Source organism: Oryx dammah, unplaced genomic scaffold (genome assembly GCF_014754425.2).
Source record: "Oryx dammah isolate SB20612 unplaced genomic scaffold, SCBI_Odam_1.1 HiC_scaffold_15, whole genome shotgun sequence".
Classification (NCBI taxonomy): domain Eukaryota; kingdom Metazoa; phylum Chordata; class Mammalia; order Artiodactyla; family Bovidae; genus Oryx; species Oryx dammah.
Window position 1 is genome coordinate 43575942 of NW_024070199.1, and position 17376 is coordinate 43593317.

Here is a 17376-nt window from a genome sequence, read left to right on the forward strand (position 1 = left end):
CACAGATTGTATGCATTTGTCTAGATATATGTTGTAAGGAAATAAATGATGAAATATATACGGACATAAGTTATAAAGCTTACCAGATACATCTTTTTTATAGCCATAAGTTAGATACCTGCAGCACCAGTGCTTTGCTGAATCCATGGTTGTTTGACTCACACTTAGCTACTTAAGTGTTTCTTGGAGTTCAGTGGTTGGGTGCAGACATTTGAGGATATAGGACATGTTACGATTCAGTGTAAAGTGTTTAAATTTTAAAGTTCATACAGTTTTCATTTCTCATTTCTTTCAGCACATATTATTTAAAACAGGTTCCTGGACTTCCCTGGTGATCCAGTGGTTAAGACTCCATGCTTCCGTTGCAGAGGGCATGGGTTCAGTCCTTGGTGGGGGAAGTTCCCCATGCTGCATGGAGTGGCCAAAGGAAAAAACCAGATTCCTAAACTCTGATAACATTATGTCAGAAAATTTTAATACTTTTTACATGTAATCCTCACAATATTCCTTTGAGGTAATTATCCTCATTTTACAGATAAGTTCCAGAGCCTCACAAAAGATCTTGAGAAAATATGATAGACCTGGAACTTCTGATTCCTAACCCAGTAGGTTCTATAGCACATTGCTCATATAAGGCTGCAAATCCCTATGGAATTCTTTTCTCCTCCCCTCTCCCTTCCTCCTCCCCTCTCCCTTCCTCCTCCCTTCTCCTTTCCTTTTCTTAAATGTTTGGTATCTTGGCTCTTCTAGCAGTTTGTCTTTGAATAAGTTTACAGGAATCTTCCAGACAGTGCCTTTTATCTCCACCGTGCAGCCCCCACCCCTGCCAGCATAGCTGGTGAGGCCGGTCTGCCACTCAGAGAGGGTTTCACTAGGTACTGCTGCGTCATTTAATGACTGCTTAAAAAGTGACTTTGTTTGATCAGTGCTATCTTTGTGATCATCCTCGTGGAACCATTAGTCTTCATTTTCACTTAATAATTATATCTAGAATGTTTGCCTGTTGACTCTGAATTTAACAAAAGATTGTTTGCTTGCTGGAAGTTAAATTGTAGTTTTTCAGTATGTTTTGAGAATTTCTGTTTTTCTTGACTTTAGCATTCTCTTTAATCCCAACCTAAATGTCCTTCCTCCTTTTAAAGGTGGATTTCATTGACTGGGTGGACAATATGTGGCCAAGGCATTTGAAAGAAAGTCAGACTGAATCAACCAACGCCATCTTGGAGATGCAGTACCCTAAAGTGCAGAAGTAAGTGGCTTGCCCTGCATTTCTGCAGTGTGCTGTGGGAGGCCAGAGTGATAGCCAGGAACGGGTCCTCCCTTACAGCCTTGCTTCCTGTCCCAAGAGAGTCAAGTTTAGTTCCAAAGGAAGAGTGTATGTAAGAGCCCCATAGCCATGGTAACATAAAGGAAAACAGACTTTTCTTCTGATACTGTGATGACTTGAGATTGCATTCCTCTCACCAGCTGGGAGTTTATATCAGGTGGAAAATGGAGGGGAGTACACAGGGGAGAGTGTGGCATTGTGGTGGGAAAAGTCTCCTTTTTCTCTTCAGTGCACTAACGCTACTGCTTTTTTTGGGTCAGGTACTGTCTGATGAGTGTTCGAGGCTGCTATACTGACTTCCATGTGGACTTCGGTGGTACCTCTGTTTGGTATCACATCCATCAAGGGGGAAAGGTATGGTCATGGTTGTGATGGGGATTGGAATCTGAAGCTGGTTATATGACTTAGCTTCAGTTCATGCATGCTTCATATACCCTGAAAACTAGTCTATTAGGAGATACACATACACCTATCTGGAGAGAATCATAGATTAAGTTGACTTTCTTGGTTAGAATCCAGTAGAAATTGGTGTCCATCTAGCCCATTTTCCTTTTGCCAATATTGTCACCAGTACTTAAAACTTCAACAGTCCTGTTTCTAGATTCCCAAAGCAGAATTCTCCAAATGAAGGCAAGGAAGTGATTTTAAGAGGAAAAGATAACTTCTCTACATGGAAGTATAGTAAATAGTAGAAGGGAACACAAAGTGTGGCTAGATTGACAATGAAATCAGTCGATTGGGATCCAGACCACCTTTCCCTGTATAGAGGCATTGGTCTGAAATGCAGCCAGAGGAAGCCTTTAAGTCCTGTATGGGGATATAAATAGATTTCGAAAGATTATCCTCATTCATAAAGCCTTATATGCCAGCTTCTGAGAGTGCTTCTGAATGCTGTTGGAGAATGGAAATGTAGAATTAATATCAGAGGTTTATAGTATTACACTCTTACTGTTACCCTTTTTTTCTTGTAAGAAGTGAAAGCACTTATGAGAGAAAAGTAGAACTGGAATGAAAACAGATGATGCTTTTAAGTGAGGGCTGAATTAGAACAGCTATATCTCCAAATCCAGAGTCACTTTGTTTACTTTAAATCTATTTAAATGGTGTCCTGAGTTTTGTCCTTTTGATCTTGGTTACTACCTTGGAATCGAGCAACCCAGGCCTGTCTTTTGAAGATACTGTATACCTAACTAACTGAGGCCAGCCAGCTAGGGGCAAGGAAGGGACTGCCTAGGTGACAAGCTTAATGCCCTCCTTCACCCTGAATCCTGTATAGGTTCCGGGTTCTACAATCAAACCCCAGGGAAGCCCTAATGCTGTTTGATCAAGTGGAGGACAGAAAAGGTCTACTTCCCTGAGGCCTCTAGAATTTCCCAAATGGTCAAGTTCTGTAGGCTGGGAGGATTGCTTGCTTCTCTTCTACCTGTTGGTCTTAAATTTGTACCTGTTTTATCAGTTGAGGGAGACGACTGGGTCATGTCAATGGCTGTTAACAGACTGGAGTTTTTTAACTCACAGGTCTTCTGGCTCATCCCCCCTACAGCCCACAACCTGGAGCTGTACGAGAATTGGCTGCTGTCAGGGAAACAGGGAGACATCTTTCTGGGTGACCGGGTATCAGATTGCCAACGCATTGAGCTAAAGCAGGGCTATACCTTCGTCATTCCCTCAGGTAAGCAAGATGGAAAAAAGTGAGTTGTCTACTCTAACCTCTGAGAGAGCCACACTACAAGTGAGTGCTTACAACCTCTGCCCTCCGTTCCCTTTCTTCTAGGCTGGATTCACGCTGTGTATACTCCTACAGACACATTGGTGTTTGGAGGCAATTTTTTGCATAGCTTCAATATCCCCATGCAGTTAAAAATATACAACATTGAAGATCGAACACGGGTAAGTAACTATGTAAGAATTAAATATGAAGAGGTTTCATATATCTATTTTTACTCTGCTTGCTGTGTAACACTCAAACTATTGTACTTTAACATATAATGTGTACACTGTCTTTCTCAACTGGGGTTCCATGAGAGAATTAAACTTTGTAGAAAATGATTTGTGTGTCTTATTTAGTCAGTTTTCCACAGAGTGTTACATAGCTGATAAATCATCCGGGATATATAGGGGAAAAGTTACATGCAGTAGATACCTTAAGGCAAGAGTTGACAAACTTTTTTGTAAAGAACCAGACAGTAAATATTTTAGGCGTTGTGGGCCATACAGTATCTGTCACAAGCACTTACTCTGCCTTCTGGAATGAAGCACTTAAACAAGTGAGGATGGCTCAAATATAATACAATTGTATATTTTTTTCTTATGTCACAAAATTCTCTTTTAGTTAGATTCTGCCTTACCCCCCACCATTTAAAAGTATGATATGTTAATGATTGATGAATCTTGGAAAAGCTATGAAAGTCTTAGTGGTACTACTCTGTAAACTTCTTGGTGTATTGAAAGTTTTCAGGATTAAAAATCAAAAAATAATTAATAATGAAGAATTCATAATTTTTAGAAGGAGTGGTTACTGACTAATGATCAATTAATCATTTTGGTGCCTATTTTGAAACATGTATTTTGGTTAGAGCTACCTATTATATAAATATTATACATAAGAGACAAGACTGTTGCTGTCGGAGTTATAGAGATTGCCCTGTTAGAATTAAGAGAGGATACAGTGCTTGTAAAATAAATTTTATAGAAGTGAATTTTATAGAATTTTATAGCTTGTTTGTTAAAAGTAGTGAAACTTCAAAAGATATAATACTAGTTTACTAAGTTTGAAGTTAAAGTAACAGTAAAAATAGTTAAAATGTTTTAAAAGAGAAAAATCACACAATTTCATAGTAAAATACTCTTATTTAACTCAAAATCATTTTGCAGTAATACCATCTACCTTGTTGTAAGATTCAATCTGAAAATATTTTTAAAAAGCATTCCCTTTTTTGGCCCAAAATTGCCATTATGCCCATTGCTTAATTGTTTGCTCGGTTTGAGGGAAAAAAGGGAGGATATATATTCAATACTGTAGGTAATTTTAACTCTGCATGAACAAGTCTCCTGCAGACTGTTAAACTGGTAATAACTAATCTTGGTTTGTCTATCTAATTTTCCTAGACTTTGTTTATCAGAAAATGTCAAATTTCAGTATCTAACTGACATACGATTCCATTTTTCCTAAATATGACTTAATTCTTTCCTTCCAAATAAGGAATTCTCTGTGTTTCCGTGAAATTTCACTGGGTCCTCTACACATGTCCACAGAGGCTTTTTTTTCTTTTTTGCTTTCTACACCCAAGCTTTTACATTGCCAGTACCAACCTGACATACATTTATTATGTTACCAACTTCTTTAAACTTAACAAAGTTTAACGTAAAAGAGAATGTGTAGAGAATGCTTTAGTAAGATATGTTATAAATTTAATGCAATATGTTAGTTACTTTTGCCATGCTGGTGTAGAAATATACTATTTGAATTGAGTATTGGTAAGTCTATTGATAGTGCTTGAAGGTTCAATAATTTTATAATGAATATTAAAAACTTTTTTTTCCCAAAAATTCTAACCCAGCCTTAGAAATTGATGTGCTCTGTGGTGTCTAGCAGCATAGGTAAAATATAATGGGGTAGTTTGGGTGTGTGATGTCCTGGCTATTATTAGTTCAGTCTCTTGAGTTCCAAGTGAAAAATGAAAAGTGTAGTGCCCATTTTATATTTTATTTTACTTTATTTTATTTTTTAAAACTTAAAAGGCAAACAGAGAAGCGCAGTGTATTATGTTTAATTTTGGGGGGATCAAGTATCTGTTAATTCTTGTGTTCCCTCCTGCTGTACCCGAAGTAAATTAATTTTATTTTCAAACAATGGAGGAGAAGCCTCTTCTAGTTGTTGAAGCTGTAGTGGCACCAGAGACTAAGATTCAGAACCTAAAGCCTTTGCATTGGAAAGCTAATGAAAAGTACATGTCTCTCCTGCCTTGCAATGAGGAAAGTGATCTTATTTCCCAGTGATGCCCTATGACCTAGTGAAGGGTTTTGAAAAGGGGTGTCCATCTGAGTCTCCTCAATTTGGAAAGATTGCCTGACATGGAGCTTTGAAAAGTAGGTGGGAACATTCTCAGGAGTTACATATTCGGATCAATCCTAAAAGTATTGTTTTCCTTATCCTTTTGAAAGAAGACAGGCAGAATATACAAGCATACCTCAGAGATCTGGCAGGTTTGGTTCAGCACTACTGCAGTAAAGGTGAATATTGCCATAAACTGGATCACAGGAGTGTTTTTCTTTTTCCAGTGCATATAAAAGTTATATTCACATTATACATAGTCTGTTAGTTATTTTTACATTACTTGTCTGTTAATGTACAGTAGCATTATGTCTTTTAAAAAAAGTATGTACTTTAATTTAAAAATACTTACTTGCAACAAAATTCTGTAAAGCAGTTATCCTTCAATTAAAAAATGATTAATTAAAAAAAAACCAAAAAAAGATAGACAAGAGTTAAAACACGAAAAGAAAACACTTTATTGCTAAACAGTGCTAGTCATCATCTGACAAATGCAGGGTTGCTACAAACCTTCAATTTGTTTAAAAAAAATAGGCCACAATATCTGAAACTCGGTAAACTAAAGCACAGTAAAATGAGGTACGCCTGTATTTTAGATAATCTCCATGGTTGATCTTGCTCAGTGATTGATCCATGCTGATTTGCGGGTTCCTTGACCATGATAAATCTAAAGGGCAATTATTTTTATTATAATTCACCTGGAATAATTTCATACTATTTTGGGGAAGAATGGAAAGAAAGCTAAAGATAGCAGCTGATGAGGCCACATGGAATAGTAACCTGATTTGCAGACATACCATCTTGGTAGAGTACAAACTATGAAGCAAGCAAGCTGAGAGCTAATAGTGGGAGGAAACACTCAGTCTGGTGTCGTAGATGAGGTATAGCTTGGGAATGCATCTCTAATCATACTTTCATGTATGTAAGGACATAACAAAAACATTTTCCATTATATTCTGTTTCTTGGCCTTCTGATTGAGGTACCGGCAAGAATGGTTGCTATATACAATAAGTATATTGTGCCTTACTAACATTTTACTCTCTGTCTCAAAACTTCTTTTTGATGCTTTCCCACTCAACAAGACAGCTTCTTGATAGTTCTAAATGGTCTTTCCAAGTACCTGTTATCTTTAGTGATGATTTCCCAAGACCAACATTCTTTAAGTTGAGAGATTCACTTAAATTCTTGCTCCACATGGCAACCTAGAGTTACATGTTAACTAGAGAGAGTTTTTCCTGGGCTAATTATTGGAGTGATTGTTTGTTACTCTCTTTCCTAAAAAATTGTTATTAGCTTGATTTTCTCATTATTTTGTTACCACGTTAGGTTCCTAATAAGTTCCGTTATCCATTCTACTATGAGATGTGTTGGTACGTGTTGGAGCGCTATGTGTACTGCATAACCAACCGCTCTCACCTCACTAAGGAATTTCAGAAAGAGTCCCTTAGCATGGGTAAGTGTTCCACCTACATGAACTTTCTTACTCCACTGGACTGAGGGTAAGGCCAGGGATATTCCACAGGCTATTCCCTAGTTGTTTTGTTTTTATGGTTTATCTTTTTACTTATCTACTTAGAAGTACCAGTTTAATATGGCTACAGTTGATCCTCCTACCCAGATGTGAATTATTAGGGCTAAATGAAATATTTTGGATCTCATCTGGTGTTAGTACTTTGCTCTTCAAGAAAATAATCAGTTGGAAATTCCCTGATGGTCCAGTGCTTTCACTGCCGTGATCCAGGTTCAATTCCTGGTTGGGGAACTAAGATCCTGCAAGCGGCTCTGTATGGGCAGAAAAAAAGTCTTAACATGTTTTATCGTGTAAAGAATGATCTTTGGCACAATAAAAACTAGGATTGCATCATCAGAGTTACTCTTCAGGCACCAAACTAAGCAGTCTGTATACATTAAGTTGTTACGGCCTGTGAGGTGTATATATCATCTATATTTTACAAGTGGTGACATCAAGGTTCAAGGAAATTAAAAAACTTGCTCATCATCTATGAGTTAATAAATGGGAATGTTACAACTTTAAATCATGTTGGTAAGATTCTAAAATGTGTATTCTTCTGAGTTTTAATGTCTCCCTAACTTACATCTGGAGAAATATTTTATTGGATGTCAAAGTAGTTTCAGTTATACATTTTTAGGCTATTCCATGCCTTGAAAATAAAGAGGAGCCAACACTGCCATATCCTGTGGTCATGTAAGCAAAATACTTTTTGCCTTAGCATTTCATCTGAGGATAATTGATGTTGTCATTTGAAAATAAAACATGCTCAACAATATGTGAAAGCAGGATACAGAATTGTATATACAGCATGATCCTAATTTTGTTTAAAAATATGTCAAGTTGTAGTTATACACATACGTATAGAAAAAGATGGAAAGACAATCCATCACACGGTTGAGTTTCTCCAAGGATAGAGAAATACAGGATGACTTACTTCTTTGCACCTTCCTGTATTTTCTAAATTATTAATAGTCAGCATTTATTACTTTCATAATAAGACTAGTTAACATTTAAAAATTCTTCTTTCAAAACTTTCTTTTGTTTTGACTATCAAAATCTTTTAAAAAATATTCATTTTATTAGCCATGTTGCTAAGATTTTTATTCCAAAGCTTAATTTTGTGGCCAAAATTTTGAACAAAGGTGGTCTTTAAATATATGTGCTTCATGTTTTTGTTGTTCAGTTACTAAGTCGTGTCTGACTCTTTTGCAACCCAATGGACTATAGCCTGCCAGGCTCTTCTGTCAAAGGAATTTTCCAGGCAAGAATACTGGAGTGGGTTGCCACTTCCTACTCCAGGGGATGTTCCCTGACCCAGGGATCAAACCCGTGTCTCCTGCACTGGCAGGCAGGTTCTCTACCACTGAGCCACTGGGAAGCCAGCATGCTTCATATTAGTACTAGTCTTTTAAAAGATAATGAGATCATAACCCTTAAATTAAGTTTGAACTTGAAACTCACTTATAGTTATTTTCATGGGTAACTTACTTTCAGCACTGTTTATTAAAGACTGCACCCTTCCCAATCTTTTTAAAACCCAGTTGACTGTTGCCTCAGTTGTCCTACTAACTCAGGATCCTGTTTTTACCTATAAGTGATTTTCAGCAGTAGACAGATGGCTTGGAATAGGGAGACTGTTTTTAAACCCAGGTGACTTTGTCATTCATAACTTCAGGGCCCCTCCCATACTACCTAGTTCTCTTGTTGATCACAGGGCCAAGTGGCACATTCATACCACACTTTTTCTTCATACTGGCAGATTTGGAGTTAAATGGGTTGGAGTCTGGAAACGGGGACGAGGAAGCAGTAGACCGAGAGCCCCGGCGCTTGAGCAGCAGACGTTCTGTCCTCACCAGCCCTGTGGCCAATGGGGTCAACCTGGATTATGATGGACTGGGCAAAACCTGCAGAAGTCTTCCAAGTCTGAAGAAAACTTTGTCTGGGGACTCATCCTCTGACTCTAGCCGGGGTTCCCAGAATGGCCAAGTGTGGGATTCCCAGTGTAGCCCCCGAAAGGACCGACAGGTGCATCTGACCCATTTTGAGCTTGAAGGCCTCCGTTGCCTTGTAGATAAATTGGAATCTCTGCCACTGCACAAGAAATGCGTCCCTACAGGGATAGAAGACGAAGACGCTCTCATTGCTGATGTGAAGGTAAGGGTTCGTTGTGTTGCATAACGGCTGCTAATCTGGCTAGGACAGTCAGTTTCTGGATTCTGAGAGAAAATTCGGGAGTTTGGGGTGATCTTGGTTCAACCAGAAAGAAGAGTGTGTGTGTGTTTGGGCTGTACAGTGTTTCAGTTCCTAGAATGAGGTTAGGTCCCTATTAGGAAAATGGGAACATTTGTATGTTCAGTTAGGATTTAAATCTAATCTTAAAAATGCAGATTACAGGCTGACCCTAGAAAAAGGGTGAGCCTGAGAAAAATGTTTATATTAAGAAATGTTACTTAGAACTTGTTACACTCTGATAAAGAGGCCTATTTCAGAACAAAATTGGCCAGTAAAATCTCTAGCAGTCTTACCCCAAGCACATTTGTTGTTGTTACAACTCCATGGACTGCAGCATGCCAGACTCCCCTGTCCTTCACTGTTTCCTGGAGTTTGCTCAAGCTCATGTCCATTGAGTCAGTGATGCCATCCAACCATCTCATCCTCTGTCACTCCCTTCTAACTCTTGCCCTCAAAATTCCAATACTTTGGCCACCTAATGCGAAGAGCTGACTCATTTGAAAAGACCCTGATGCTGGGAAAGGTTGAGGGCAGGAGGAGAAGGGGATGACAGAGGATGAGATGGTTGGATGGCATCACCGACTCAATGGACATGTGTTTGGGTAAACTCCAGGAGTTAGCGATCGACAGGGAGGCCTGGCGTGCTGCAGTCCATGGGGTCGCAAAGAGTTAGATACTACTGAGCGACTGAACTGAACTGAGGTTCAAATTTATGTACATTAAGACTTAAATACATTGGGGCAACGTCTGAGAAAAGTGTCATTTTAAATGTAATTCATCTTACTGCCAAATCGAGTTTCTTCATTTTGTATATTTTTCTTCTTTCTCAGTGAATCTCCCAGCATTCAGTTCAGTTCAGGCGCTCAGTCGTGTTTGGCTCTTTGCGACCCCATGGACTGGCAGCACACCAGGCTTCCCTGTCCATCACCAACTCCCTGAGCTTACTCAAACTCATGTCCATTGAGTTGTGATGCCATCCAACCATCTCATCCTCTGTCATCCCCTGCTCCTTCCACCTTCAATCTTTTCCAGCATCAGGGTCTTTTTCAAATGAGTCAGTTCTTCACATCAGGTGGCCAGAGTATTAGAGTCTCAGCTTCAGCATCAGTCCTTCCAGTGAATATTCAGGACTGATTTCCTTTAGGATGGACTGCTTGGGTCTCCTTGGTGTCCAGGGGACTCTCAAGAATCTTCTCCAACACCACTGTTCAAAACATCAATTCTTCAGCACTCAGCTTTCTTTATAGTCCAACTCTCACATCCATACATGACTACTGGAAAAACCATAGCTTTGATGCTTAGTAATCGTCAAAGTCCAACCCACTCCTCATATATTGGTCTCAAAGAAATGAATTTATTTTTAGGGAATCCAGATTTGAACTGTCTGAACTGGAGAGAGTTCTAGTAAATCTTTCCTTATATATCTCATATGAAACCATTGGGGACTACCCCAGAGGTCCAGTGGTTTAGAGTGAGCTTCCACTGCAGGAGACGTGGGTTCAGTCCCTGGTCAGAGAACTAAGATCCCACATGCCACCGTGTGTAGCTCCCCAAAAAGTAACCATTAATACAAACAAAAAAGTCTTTAAATCACTGTTTGGAATTGTCTTGAGTATGTGAGCATGGGTATGTGTATTAGAAAGCTAGTTAACCATTTGTAACGTGTTATTTTTAAAACCTTTTGTATAGATTGTTTTAAGCCCCAGAAGAATTTATAAGGAATAATTTTATGCGACCTTAAGGAAGATGGGCTAAATATCTGATAGTACGACTTTTTTATTCCTGATCCTTATACAAATGTTTCTTGGCTACCACTAAACAACCAGCTGAGGTTCTCCCTACGTTCTGCCAGGTAGCTCAGGAAAGAACTCCAAAGACTGGGCTAAGACCTAGACTTCTAATTTTTTACTTTTTTTTCTTTCTTCAATTGACGTTCTAACTATATCTTATTATTTATGCATCATTGAAATGATAAAAACTTTAAGAGACTGAAAGGATTGGTAACCTAGTGAGGTTGGTCCTCTCCATAGTGATAGAACCTAGGCAGTTGGTTTTACAGTTTAGTTTTATAAAGTTGTTGTAGACAAGGCAGGTGGTATTGTGGCCTTGTTTATGGGAGGAACTAACTAAGCTCCAGGTAGGTGTGGTCCTATGTCAATGATGATTGATAACAGTGCACCAGAACAAACTTAGCCATACTTTTCCATATTCACAAGCCAGTTCCCAAACTCACTTCCCACCCCTGAGTGAACAGAGGGCACTATATGTTTTGTTTTCATTGTGATGGGACATATATATTTTCCTGAGAGTTTTTTTTTCCTACAGAAGTTTGTCTCTCTTCTTGGCCAGGCCACACGGCTTGCATGATCTCAGTTCCCTAACCAGGGACTGACCCCGGGTCATGGCAGAGAAAGTCTGAATTCGTAACCACTAGGCCACCAAGGAACTTTCCCAAAGTTTCTTTTTTCTTTTTTTAAAATTTTATCTTGGCCGTGCTTTGTGGCATGCGAGATCTTAATTACCAGACTAGGAATCAAATCTGTGCCCCCTGCATTGAGAGCTTGGAGTCTTAACCACTGGATCACCAGGAAAGTCCAGAAGTTTCTTTTTTCCTAGATATTCTACCATGGGTGTGGAAATTATTAAATTGTGACTTTGGTGACTTAACTAACTTGTATAATTGCCTTTAGGAACCCTAAGAAGGAAGGTTTTATAAGTTTATCTCTCACTAATGTTCTTTTGGCCTGGGGATCTGCATTTTTAATTTATAAAAAAGAGAAATATCTTTTTAATCCTCAGGGATGTCTATAGATAGATTTGATTTTGTTGAATCCAGTTGTAGGAAGTCATAATTCGCAGTTGTACAGGTCAAATGTCATGATAGAAATACACAAACTATTAACTAATTTGACCAAACTCAGGGAGATAGTGAAGGACAGGGAAGCCTGGCATGCTGCAGTGCCTGGGGTCACAAAAAGCTGTACACAATTTAGCGACTGAACAACAACAACTCTTAAGTAATATAGTTAAATAAGGATGTTTATAGAGGCAGAGTAGTAGGGGAAAATGTAGAAAGATTTGTGTCAAACTTTAGGCAGAGTAAAAGGAGGCAGCAAGAAAGGGAATGAGTTAAGAGTTAAGAGAGCTGTTAACACTGTGACAAGTGTCCTAAGAGAGCTTGCTGTTTATCAGGAATCATGGAAAACATGGCTGCCTTTGCTCAGTAAGACAGAGGTGGCATAGAGACTGGGCCATAAGGGGATGAGTGGCCCAGCAGGATGACTGCACAAGCTGGCAGGGTTTGAGTTCTCCCTTGTTTACCCAATACCATATCAAAATACCTCTGATGACAGAAGACAGGATTTAGAGCCCAGCTCTGCAGGCACTTTCAGTTAAGATCAAATGGATTGCTTATTCCTGCATTTGACCTGTTATATTTAATTTGAGCTTTAGATAATAGTTTTAGACTTGGATACTTTGAAAACCTGAACACCACCAAAAAGAAAAAAAGCATTGGATCGGGTGGGTGCCGAATCACTGCCCAGCTGGAGACTGCAGTGCTAGAGAGCTTGGTGCTGTGGTAGCACAGAAGGGTACAGTGCAGCGAAAGACTAAAGCAAGCCCAGAGTTTACACTTCCTGTAAGAGAGAGGGATGGTCTCCTGTTGTAGCCTGTGTGGCTCTCAACAAATAGCTAGGAGAAGAGGTTAGAGGAACATGGGTGGGATGAGATACCCATAATTACATATTCCCTGGGAGAAGCAGTTCTAGTGATGTGGTTAAGGGGCTTTGAAGCTTCTAAAAATGTTCTACAGTATTGAAGAAAGAATCATACAGAGTTGCAAGGGGATTAGATGAAATATGGGGCATTAAAAAGGGTTGATTTATTGGCAAAGTTAGGCGAAAGTAATGAGCATATATAAAGTCCTATTTGGGAGGGGGTATAAAGTAACCTTGACTCCTGATCTAAAATTGAGAGGCCATGTCCTTGAGAGATGTTGAGTAAAGAGGCAGGACCTGGAGTTGTATGTGTAGTGTATAGTGCAATCCCATTAATGTTTTTAAAAAAGTATCTTTGTATGTGCTAAAATTACAGTGGGCCTGGAGTGGGCATGTTAACTAAATGACCGTGGGTCATAGCAAGGTGGTGGCAATCAGCTGGAAGGCTGAATTTTTAATCAGACTTTATTGTTTTTTGTTTATTTTGGTAATAAAGCAGCTCTTAATATATATATAAAAAGAGGCTCTTAATATATCAATACATCTGGCTGCCCAACTCAGTTAATGAAACAATTTCAGTGTTTTTGAATATTTTTCTACTTTCCCATTTTCTCTAAGACATTGTGATACACTTGGCAAAAATGTGACTGTCGGGCAGGATCCTAGATCAATAAGAGCCTGTTTTCTCCTCTATAAAATAACATCTACCTCAGTGGAGATGTTGTGAAAATTACAGATCTTTGAAATTCACTTATTTCACTACTGTAAGTAATCCCTGCCTGCTCTCTGCCAAGAACCAGGCTCAGTGTTGGTATAAATATGCAAACATACTGTGGACCAAACCCTCAGGGGGCCTACTAAGGTCCAGTAGAGGAGCAGGCATTCTAAGTGGGCTAAGAAAGTGAGTGAGTGACTTCTGGGCTTACAGGGGCTGGACCTGACCCTGAGGACTGGTGGTAAATTCTGTCCTGAGGGAAGGAGGCGCCCTTCTTTTTAGTTAGCCGGTTAAATCCCTTTCCTGTTAGATGATGCAGACTGACGATTACAGTATTGTGTAAATGATAAGAGCTCTAAATTTATAAATTTGAAATTCTTCCTTTGTGGTACAGTTGGCTATTGATGCTCTTATCTAAGAGTCTATCTAGCATTTTATTTTGTAACTATGATCTAAGAATTTATATGAAGCTCCACCTCAGGAGGATGATGGGACTGAAGCAGAGTTATGGTTGTGAATAAATACAGAAACACGAATCAGAAATGTGCCTTCATCTGACACTTTGGGAGTGATTCTGACACAAAGAGAAGAGCTGATAGAGAGCCCAGTATAATTGGATTTTAATCCATTAAGCCAGATGAGGAGGGAAAAAAAGAACCTGTATAAATAAAACTTCATTTGTAGTTTTTACTGATATTTGTAATAATTCACATTCTTACTGAGTAAAAAGTTTTGAATAACTCAGCTACAAGGCATATAAAGTTAGATTAAAATATACAATTCTTTAAAAATGTTTTCATTATAGTCCCGTATTATGTAATGTTACGTTCTTACTATTTCTCATCATTGTTGCCTACCTTTTATTCTGAATGAAAAGGAGGAAAAAATTGGGCCTTATATGTGTGATTTGGGAACTTACTTGAAGTGAGTTTCCTAGTGCCCTGTCTGATTTTTGTTCTTTCCTGGTGGCCTCTAGAATTTGTGCTTGCTACAACTCAGACTTGTGCTTTGTTTTGGAGTAACTTGTTTCTCTTAAGAGTTTGTGCATACTGTATCATCCCTCTAGGCTAGATAGCATTAAGACCTAAATAAGCATTTTCCAAGAGGACCTCTCACAATGTTAAGGAATGTTTTTCTAACATAATAGGCTAATTACAGAGAGCCTTTGAGTCATAAAAGTACAAGTTTAGGATTAGAATGACCATTCACACATTTCCAGGAAGAGCTCCACAGAACAGTACAAAAGTCTCTCCTTCCCTTGGTAAACTAATGTCAGAAGTAAACGTGCTGCCCCTGGCAGGAGAGCGCCAGGCCTCAAAGAGCGGACTAGGCCATTGACTGCAGGAGAAACTCACCGAAACAACTGTCCTGGTTAATAAGCTAGAATAAATAAGCATGTTTCCAGTGGTAAGAGCTAGGTTCTCAGTGGCCTGAGGTGTTTATTTGAAAGCCGCTTCTGTAATTTCCCAAAAAGCCAACTTACATTTATTAGAGTCTAAAAGTTACATAAATCTGGCCCCAATATACTGAATGCTGAAGCCGGAGTAAAGAGTGCTCCTTCAGTCTGAGTTTAACCCTGACTGTGGATCGGTGAGTACAGAGTAGGTGACACGTGTCACTTGAGTGGCTGTCAGAAGTGGCAGGCACCAAGATGTGTGACCGAATGGGAGACTGGTTGCTTCATCCAGGCAATGTCAAACGACAGGAATAGGAAGAGTGAGGCGGTGCTGGTGTCCTGCGGATGGGGTAGTGAGGGGCATAGTCCGCGCTGATAACTGAGGCCCCAGGAGACCGGCGGGTGTGGGAGGCAGTGCTGGTCCTAGGTTCCCGGTGCCTGATGCCGAAGCCCGGGAGTGAAGCTCCTGAGGGGGCACCTCCGCTGGTCTGACTTGGTCACGAGGGAGCTGGCCCGCCGCCCGCAGCGGGGTGGCTCTCACGGTGCGGGCTGGGGCAGAGGCCGCCGCCGTTGTGGAAGTAGCTGAGATGAACAGACGGATGGTATCGGGTCCCTCAGTATTGGTGGGTATGTGTTGTGCTCAAGGTGTTTCTGGAAACTGTTTCTTTGCTGATTCTGGATTCCGGGCTAGGGGAGGGGCGGCAGGGGCAGGTGAGGCGGGCCGCTGGTGGGGGGAGAAGGTAACTCCAGAGGCGCTCGGCTCCGGGCCGGGCTCTACCGCAGAGGCTGAACTTCAGGCGACTCGCTGTCTGTCTGCCTGGGCGCGGGGGGAGCCCTGTGTGCAGCCCAGGGGAGCGCGGCCGTGACAGGCAGATGACCCTGAGGGCCGGGGTGTGGGCCGCGGCAAGGACGTTCGAACGCGGGACCCGACTCGGCACGGGTTAAAGCCTTCCCTTCCCTCCGCTGGCGCCTTCCGAAGTCGCCGGCGAGAGCCCTGGGGGCCGGCCCTGGGTTCTGCCCCGGCGCTGACGGGGCGGTGGGAGGGAGAGGGCGGGGCGGCGGCTCCCTCCCGGCGGGCTCTCCTCCAATCGCCGCGCCGGGAGCGCTGCCCAGCACGCCCCCTCCTGACTCTGCCGCAGGACGCTGGGCCCTCTGCTGGCTCGCTCACTCGAGCTCGGCTCCCCTCCTGCCATCTTCCGTTGCAAAGCATTTCTGGGAGCTGCATGTGGGTGACGCAGCAGCATTGTTCGCAGGCACAGGAAGCCGCGGCTGAGCTCTGGGGCTCGAGAAGGAGCGCAGGGCGCTGCGCGCCGCTCCCTCCGGGTAGCCTGAAAGGTGATCGCCCGACTGCCCTGCCTTAGGTGCCCTGGGAGATTTCAGATTTTTTTCAAGTAAACTGGGATTTTTCCTAGAGGCAGAACACCTAACTCCTTCAGCACAACTTCCAATACAGAAAGCAAAACAAAGACGCTGGGGAAACTTCATCCAAGAGCCTCGGCAGCTCCAGAGGACGGGAAACAAGGTCAGGCAGGCGGGCGGGCGGGCGGGCGGGCAGCAGAGCCCTCCTGGTCTGGGGTGTGTGGTGTGTGGAACTGCAGGGGCCGGTCTTGGCGGCGGAGAGGCAGGAGAACTGCCTGCTGGCGAGTCCGGATTAGTGCTGAGGTATCGGTGCTGCCGTCGCCACTGCACTTGTTCCCTGTCCCGGTGGGATATGCTTTCGAATTGGGTCATTTGCCTTTGGGAGTCTCTTCCCCTTCTCCGCCCAGGCGCCCGCGGTTCTCGTCCCCTTCCTGGGCTGTGTCGGGTGTGGGCTTGCGCTTGAACATTCTCTCATGCCAGGAGGCTAGATAGGCGTAAGCCTTTCCGCACTCCACCCCCGCTCCCTGTCCCAAACCCCCTCTGGTGAAGGGTGGTGGCTTCTTTATATGGTTTCTTGAAGGGCCTCAGCTGGAGTCTGCCTTTTTTGATGAAAGCAGGGCGTGCTTGGTTGTATGGCCCCAGTGAAATAGGGCTTGGAAGGAAATCTGCATTTCCCTCCACACCCACACAGACCCTAGTAACTGAGTCCTGCCTGTGTGAACAGCTGCCCCCACACCCTCCACCCCCGCCGCAGCACAGACACAATTTATTCACCTACCCTTCCCTGTCCCCTACAGAAATCTTGCAGGTAGACTGCTTTGGGTGATAGTTAGGTTCCTGTTCTACTCTTGAACAATTGCGGATCTTTCTGTGCAGTCTGTTTTGCTGAAAGTGGAAAGTCCCTGTTTGTGGACAGTTCAGTGCTCTAGGGGCGGAGGAAATGGGCAGAGTCCTACTCCGGCAGCAGTGCGAAGTGGGGGAGGGGAACTCGCACTCCCTAGCACACATTTTGAATGGACCTGAATTTCTTACCCCAGGGAGATTGCGAGCAGGCCGGAGC

General features: G+C 41.9%; 1 protein-coding gene across 2 annotated transcripts in view; it reads left to right on the plus strand.

Moving 5' to 3' along the window:
• Positions 1-17376, plus strand: part of KDM2A (lysine demethylase 2A) — a 92169-nt gene that overhangs the window by 59823 nt on the left and 14970 nt on the right. For both annotated transcript variants that reach the window (XM_040256427.1, XM_040256428.1), the window contains exons 7-12: positions 1143-1249; positions 1588-1681; positions 2846-2999; positions 3102-3217; positions 6709-6835; positions 8655-9049. In XM_040256427.1, the coding sequence (XP_040112361.1) occupies positions 1143-1249; positions 1588-1681; positions 2846-2999; positions 3102-3217; positions 6709-6835; positions 8655-9049 (993 nt within the window). The remainder of the gene's footprint in view (positions 1-1142; positions 1250-1587; positions 1682-2845; positions 3000-3101; positions 3218-6708; positions 6836-8654; positions 9050-17376) is intronic.